Source organism: Malus sylvestris, chromosome 17 (genome assembly GCF_916048215.2).
Source record: "Malus sylvestris chromosome 17, drMalSylv7.2, whole genome shotgun sequence".
Classification (NCBI taxonomy): Eukaryota; Viridiplantae; Streptophyta; class Magnoliopsida; order Rosales; family Rosaceae; genus Malus; species Malus sylvestris.
Window position 1 is genome coordinate 3968966 of NC_062276.1, and position 7842 is coordinate 3976807.

The 7842-nt window shown below is 41.4% G+C and overlaps 1 protein-coding gene across 2 annotated transcripts; it reads left to right on the plus strand.

The window, feature by feature from the left end:
- Window positions 1–275: 275 nt before the first annotated feature.
- On the plus strand, window positions 276–2473 carry LOC126612040 (SPX domain-containing protein 4-like). Of its 2 annotated transcripts, none has more exons than XM_050280337.1 (3): window positions 276–789; window positions 1718–1880; window positions 2010–2473. In XM_050280337.1, exons 1-3 carry the CDS (start codon window positions 469–471, stop codon window positions 2099–2101), a joined length of 576 nt encoding a protein of 191 aa, XP_050136294.1. In that variant the 5' UTR covers window positions 276–468; the 3' UTR covers window positions 2102–2473. The 2 variants fall into 2 exon arrangements, with proteins under 2 accessions (XP_050136294.1, XP_050136295.1); XM_050280338.1 differs by having other exon boundaries at window positions 276–780.
- Window positions 2474–7842: the final 5369 nt, after the last annotated feature.

The following is a 7842-nucleotide window of genomic DNA, read 5'->3' on the forward strand; positions in this document are numbered from 1 at the left end:
TTTTGAGCCTTCATTCAAAGTTGTCAATGGTGACGGATTTATCAATTCGAATGTTGAAACATTCTATGCAGATTCTGGAGGACGAGAATATGCGTCGGACGATTTCCTAAAAAAATCACTGCAAACAAATGATTTGATTGGAATCTCCAAACAAAATCTAACAACACAACAATCAAGCAGATAAATCTTAAAAATTTGGAGAATATTCTGACAGAAGAAAATGCCAATCCAACACTTACCAGGAAAAAGATGCGAAGTCCGAATCCACAGCAACAAGAAATGCACTTGAGAAAACACACCCACCACCTTTCCTTCCTCAAATATTCCCACCACTTGAGAAATATTCTCACATTCTCTAAATTAAAAATTCCTCTCTCGTAATATAAATGAAGTCAAACAATGAATCATTTGATTCACAAACAGCAAAATCCTGTGAGAATTTTGTCTCCCACAGTCTGTTGAAAAGCGATGAAACTCGCGAAGTTCAGGAGGACCCACCTGGAGGAGACACTCCCGGAGTGGAGGGACAAGTTCCTCTGCTACAAGCTCTTGAAGAAGCTCCTCAAGCGCTTGCCCGCCACCACGGCCGCCATTGCCGCGGTGGATTCCCTCCCTCGCCACCTCGAGTTTCAGCCGGCAAATGCGCATCTGGCCGTTGCCGATGGAAGTGGCGAGTTCCCTCCCTTGGGGGGACTGTTCGTTCCGATTCTGAATGAGGAGCTGAAGAAGTTAAACGATTTTTATGTTGATAAGGAGGAGGAGTTCGTTATACGATTCCAGGTTCTTATGGTTGACTTTTTTTTCTTCTTATTTTCTTGAATTTGCATGTGTGTGTGTATATATGCGCTTTAATTTGGATGGGTAATTGATGGATTTGGCATGCCTGTCATGGGTGCTACAAAAATTCCATCTCTTTCTTTTTGTTAACGGATTGGATTAGATAACTCACCATATTTAGCTTATATATGTTGAGTAAAGAAATGGAAATTTTGTCAGAGTTGATGGTAGGATTCGTAGGGAGAAGTTTCCAAGATAACTGATAGTCACGAGCAGTAGGAGGAGGATGGCATCTATAAATTTTAGCTAAAACAAAAATGAGAATATTCATGTCCGAGGGACACCTAAATTAAAGCTAGGAGGTGAACTGTTAGTTAATTCTGGCGGTCCTGTGATTGTGAAGATGGTTAGGAGTGAAATTACAGCGATACGAGACATGCCGCTGTTATCTGTATGCGTTTTTAGGCAATTGAGAAACAATATGACTGTAAGGATTATGTGTGGCTGGAACGATTTGTTGAGATAGAGTGGTGGCATCCATAATGAAGGAAAACTAGGGAAGTTTTAACTATTTCGTCATGAACAGGTCGAGTCTCGAGTCTCAGCTATTTGAATTTCTCTTTTGATCATTAAAGTCGAGTACTTTTTCTCTGAACTAAGATATCTATTGTGGATCAACGAACAGTGTGTAAATCGAAGACTGTATTTGTGTTTTGCTTGTTTCGCTTAATACTATGCTGTTTTCTTTTTCCTGGTTATCTGCTTATGTTTGGTTGAAAATTGTAGAGTTTATTGGTGTATTAGTTAAGTGTCTGATAGGAAAATCTTTATGATGGGAGCTATCTGCACAGCATGAATGTTGCAATGTGATATTTTGAATGCGAAGGCAACTATCGTTTCTCTTTTCTCTTTTCTCATCTGCAAACTGCAATAATGGCAGGAGCTGAAAGGAAGAATCGAGAGAGTCGGGGAAAGGAGCAGCAGTGGTGGAGTTTTTACATCAGAGACCTTCAGGAAAGAAGTGATGGACATCCGTAAGGACTTTGTCACCATTCATGGGGAGATGGTGCTTCTCAAAAAACATGGCTGGTGGAATTTTAGAGGTACAGCAGCTATTTCTTTTCACCTTCCATATCTAACCTGTATTGTACAACCGTTAGTATCAGTGAATTTCTTCATTCTATATCTGCGTTATCTATTGCTAAAATCAGCTGTGTCTTCTGGCTCAATAGCGCTTGTCAAAATTCTAAAGAAGTACGATAAACGAACTGGAGGAGTGTTGAGTTTACGTTTCATGCAACTAGATCACGAGGCTAGTCCGTGAATGCGAGGCAACTCTCGAGCTTCTCTTCCCATTGGAAGCAGAAGTCATTGATGGTACACCAACCACACAAGTGAAACCACTGTTGAATAGTAAGTTGTGAGCTGATTAGTATTAGAGAAATAAAGCCTTGTGTTTTTAATTGTGTATTCACTAGTGTTATTAAAGAATGACTAGTGTAAGGCTCTCAATGTAAGGCTATCATTGTTATGTGTTAGAATCCTAGACTATAGGAAGATGAATAGCTGAGATCACTCTGATGAATGTGTGAGCTCCAGCTGCATAACCAACCGTTGTAGTGCTTGAGTTGTGTGCAAGAGAGAAAAAAATATGAAATTCTCCTCTATGACTTGCAAAGGCTGAAGCATTCCAAAATCTTGTGTGAAATTCCTTTTGTTCTTCTTCAATTTTCATAGTGAATTCCTCAATCAAAACTTACAAATATCAAATACACTAACATGGCCTTAGAGCCAGGTTCGATCAATCTAAGCTAAGTGTGAACCGTGAATTTAAGCAGTACTGACGTTAGATTTTTTGAGCTACATCTGGGCTGGCTAAAGGTCAGGTGAAGTTTGCCGAAAGTTCAGCTGTGGTCTGAAACTACTTGTTTTCGATACATCTGAGCTCACAATGGCTGGATCTGGAAGTTTGCCGAAAAAGATTTGGCTACCGAAAAGATTTGGAAACTCTAGCTACTTGATGTTAAATCTGCTTTCCTAAATGGTCTCTTTGAGGAGGAGGTTTATGTGGATCAACTTGATGGTTTTGTGATCAAGGAAAGAAAGGACAATGTGTATAAACTTCACAAAGCACACTATGGATTGAAATAGGCACCTAAAGCCTGGTATGGAGAAATTGACACCTACTTTGCACAGTGTGGATTTGAGAAAAGTCAAAGTGAAGCAACTCTCTATATCAAGACAAAGGGAGAAGAAGAAATATTGATTGTATCCATCTATGTGGATGACATAGAATATACTGGTAACAGTAATGAGATGATGGAAGAGTTCAAATAAGATATGATGATTAAGTATGGAACAACATATTTGGGCCTTTTGCACCATTTTCTTGGTATGTGAAGCATTTAAACTCACTCAAGTACCCTTATTCACCAAAGAAAGTATGCTGCTTCTTTGTTGAGTAAATTTGGTTTAAATGAGTGCAAATTTGTCTCCACTCCTCTTGTTTCATCTGAAAAACTTTGCAAGGATGATGGAAGTAGGCCTACCAATGAAGAACAATACAGAAGAATTATAAGAAGTCTATTATATTTCACTGCTACCAGACCAAATATAATGTATACAGCTAGTCTTCTTGCTAGGTTATTAGATACATCAAGGGAACTCTGGATTATGTGAAAGGAAATAATGTTGTGTTAATAGGATTTTGTGACCGTGATTGGGGTGGATCTCTTGATGACAGCAAGAGTACCTGACACGCCCCGATCCCAATATTCTCCAAATACCAGGATAAGTACGTATTGGCCGACACCCAAGGATGACGAAAGCCATTTATTGAATGTAAATGCTGAGAATAAGGAGTAAATAAGACTTATAAATATAAAAGACTAATGAATATGCATTTCATGAACGTGTTCAGAGCATACAACTAACTAGAATACTAAAAGAAATAATATAAAATTTGAATGAACAAGGAATGGGTCCTACACGGAGAGGACTCGAATATGCCAATGCGGAAGTGCTTTGATGCTGGGATTGTATGCCTCGATTCTAAGTCCTGAAGGGGGCGTAAAACAAACATGAGTGGACCAAGTTGATATATATATATATAGTAAAACAATTATCAACATACTAACCCCCAGGTTTTATAAAAATACATATATATCATGATAAACATAGGTTTTCCGAAACCTAGCATGCCGTGCAATGTCTCAAATCATAACTTGTATATATAATAATCACTAGTGAATTGTCCGATAACCCACAGGCCCCATGCCGACTCCCAGTCTCTGAGCAGACAGTCAGAGGAAAATACACTTCAGGCCCCATGCTGGCTCCCCGTCACTGTGCTAAATAGCCAGAGGAAACACACTCCAGGCCCTATGCCAATACCAAACCATTGCCCGAGACAGACCGGAATCTATCCCTACGTCCCTTAGCGGAAATGACCACTAAGTAAGTACAAAAACACTGAACATATATATCTTGAAAAACAACTTCATAGTATAAATTCATCCATCATCTATACTATAAAGAGGTGTTCGAAACATATTTTAAATATTATATCGTCATTCATCGGATATTCCATAAGAACATGGGTTATAGGAAAAATAATAATAATTCAAAATAGCCTCAGTAAGCATGTTATCTCAAAACGTTTCATAGAACATAATCATTAAATTATGCTTTTCCATGTATGCATTTCTACAATTAAAACTAGGGGTGGGCACGGGTCGGGCCGGGCCCAAATTTGAAGGGACCGGACCGGACCCGCTTTAAAATGGAACGGGACGGGGCGGGGCGGGTATTGAAATTTCTGAAGTTGGAACCGGACATAACCCGGCCTGTTTGAAACGGGCGGTTCGGGCCGGGTCCACGGGTCCAACGGAAGGGAACGACGTCGTTGTCTATCTTCCTCCGATGCGAAACCTAGATGCCCAGCGACAACCTTCACCGTCGCGCCGTTCAGCATCGTCACGTCTCCGGCGAACACCACTCGAATCTGTGACTGATGCATGTCGGTCTGAGTATATTACGAGTGTGCAAATACCACTCAGATCCATGACAAAGAGCTTTATTTGCACAGAACACTCGGATCCATGACAGATCCGAGAGAAATGAGGGACGTGTAGAGAGTGAGACTGTGAAAGAGTGAGAGAAAGGGGTGAGAGAGAAATGAGAGTATTGAATTCCAACGATGTTGGCGATGACGAAGCCGAGTATGAAGGTGTCCGAGGAAGAAGAGAGAGACTGCGAGTCTTGGTCCTGGGAAGAAAGAGCGGCAAAGTCATCTGCGTCTCGGGAAGAAAGATTGGCAAAGTCATCTGCGAAGCCAAGGGTGTCTATGTCCAACGGGAATACGAGAGAAACGTGAATGTCGTGAGAAATCACCTCTTGCTGCAGAGCCTCGGCCAAGCCACGGAGCCCGAACTTGCTGGCGGAGTAGGCCGTGTAGCCGTAGATTCCGACTTGGCCGGCCTGGGATGACATCAGCGCGATCGAGCTCCGGAATGAGAGTTGCAGAGATGGGGGGAGAAGAAACAGAGAAGAGGAATGAGGGAGAAGGGAGAAGGTTCGAGAGATTGGGTGTGTGTTCTCGAGAGTGAGAGAACCATCATGGGGAGGGACAAAAAGAAGTGGGCCTGGGACAGTAACAGTACCCAACACAGGGTATTTTTGCAAACGGGCCGGTCCGGGTACCCGTTTTTCTATACTTTTGGAACCGGCCCGAACCTAAAATTTCAAAGACCCGCCCCGCCCCGCCCCGTTTCTCTTTTTTAAAATTAGGACCCGCCCCGTACCCGCCCCGAACCGCTAATACCCGCCCCTACCCGCGGATCCAGGACCCGTTTGCCCACCCCTAATTAAAACATGCATTTTTAGAAGGAGTCCACTCACAGTACTTCGCCGTCGAAGAGCCACGCAACTAGCGAAGACAGAAACGTCACTATAATTGCCCCTAAGCACATAAATGGCTCAATTAATAAAACTATATAATAGTAATTGAATTTGGGAAAATGGACATTGGAAATGGATTCAGAACGTCGAATTACACTAAGAAGGGTCCCGGATAAATTTCGTAAACGTCAATAGAATATTCCTTGAATATTCCCTAACGAAATATTCTCCATAAAGGGTTTTGGGCCGACTAGGGTTTAGGGTTAGGACTTGGGTTAGGTTTAGGCTTAGGATAAAGGGTTAATGGGTTTAGGTTAATGGGTTAGGGAATTAGGTTGATAAAAGGCCTAGGGTAAATAATTGGGTTTAGGGTCTTTAAACTAAAAGGGTATATTGGGTTACGGCCCTAGGTTTTAGGGCTTAAAGCCCTGGTTCAAAAGGCCCAAAGGCTTTTAGCCTAAGGGTTTCTGGGTTCAACAAGGGAAAGGGTCGAATGCCCTAATTTAAACATGGCCCAAAAGCCTTTATAATTAAACAATTAAAATTAAAACAAAATAAAAGGAAAAAGGGTTTGGCTTGGGCTCGGATCTAACGGGCCTAAAGCCCCAGTTCTAAATGGCCTAAAAGGCCTGGGTTTTCTGGAATGTGGGTCGCCGGACCCATTCGAAAGAGAAGGCCAGATTTGGCCGAATTTACACAAACTTTAAACGGCCATAACTTTGTTAATACTTAACAAAAAAAGTGATTCAAAAATGAATGTTGTAGTTCTCGAAGAGACGAAGATAATGGTACCTCACACGACGTCTAACTGACCGTGATTTGGCCGGAAAACGCCTCGAAAGCCACGGAGGTCGCCGGAAAATAGGTAAGATTCAAATGAGTATAACTTCTTCAATACTGAACGAAATTGGGTGAAACAAAAAGGAAAGTTGTAGTACTCAACGAGATGAAGAGATTGACACCTTTCATGCCAGCCAACTCACCATGGTTTGGCCGAAAATTACCTTGAAATTTGCGGTGCTCGCCGGAAAAATTGGAAAATCTTTCCCGAGCTATTTTCTGTGATTCAAACGTATACACAACTTAAAACAAGCTTCAATCTAACCCTAAAATACATCCCAAGGGTTTTTAAAAGCTTACCAATGTTGAAAAATCAAGAGACTCGTTGGGGAAGACGATGAACAGTACCGGCCGAATGGAAGAGAGGGGTTTGGGGTGTCCTTTCTTCGTTTTTTAGAACACAAGGGTGATGGTGATAATGTTTTGTTGTTGTTGTGGTGTTGATGATGAAGGAGATGAGGGTGCTTGTGTGTGTGTGTGTGTGTGTGTGTGAAGCTCGGACAGAAGGAGAGTGCAAAGAGAGAGAGCACGGGGAAAGGGAAGGAAGAGAGGACTGAAAGGGAAGAGATAAGAGAGACTCAGGGGACAAAAATCAAGGTTGGGCCCCTTGGGCTCACCAATTAAGACCCAAAAACCATTTTAAAAGCAAGATAAACTCAAACTTAGTGAAAATACAAATTAAATTGGGGGTGGGTGTAACAGTACCTCTGGTTATGCATTTTCCTTTGGGTTTGGGGTATTTTCTTGGGATCCTATAAAACAAAATTGTGTGGCACTCTCCACTGCAGAGGCGGAATACATCAAAGGCATAAGCCACTGCACATGCAATATGGCTTAGGTTTGTGCTTGAAGATTTTGGAGAGTTTTAAATTGAAGCAACTCCATTGCAATGTAACAACACAACTGCAATTGCAATTACTAAAAATCTTGTGTTTCATCAAAAGACAAAGCATATTGATAGAAGATATCACTCCATTAAGGATGCTTTACAGGAAGGGATAATTAACGTGGTGTATTGTCCTACAAATGAACAAATGACAGATATATTCACTAAGGCTTTAGCCAAGGATTGGTTCAACTACCTTAAGGACATGCTTGTCGTGGAATCAGCTCAAAACTTAAAAATGAGTGTTGAATTGTAAGTTGTGAGCTTATTAGTATTGATGAAATAAGCCTTGTGTTTTATTTGTGTATTCACTTATGTCAAAGAATGACAAGTGTAAGGCTCTCAATGTAAGGCTATGAATGCCATGTGTTAGAATCCTAAACTATAAGAAGATGAATGGCTGAGATGACTTTGATGAATGTGTGAGCTCCAGTTGCATG

What these genes read in the sequence shown, in the direction of transcription:
- LOC126612040 (XM_050280337.1), top strand. Translation starts at nt 469, where the DNA reads ATGAAACTCGCGAAGTTCAGGAGGACCCACCTGGAGGAGACACTCCCG. An exon ending in TACGATTCCAGGTTCTTATG is followed by an intron (nt 790 to 1,717) that starts GTTGACTTTTTT and finishes CAATAATGGCAG; the next exon opens with GAGCTGAAAGGAAGAATCGA. An exon ending in TGGCTGGTGGAATTTTAGAG is followed by an intron (nt 1,881 to 2,009) that starts GTACAGCAGCTA and finishes CTGGCTCAATAG; the next exon opens with CGCTTGTCAAAATTCTAAAG.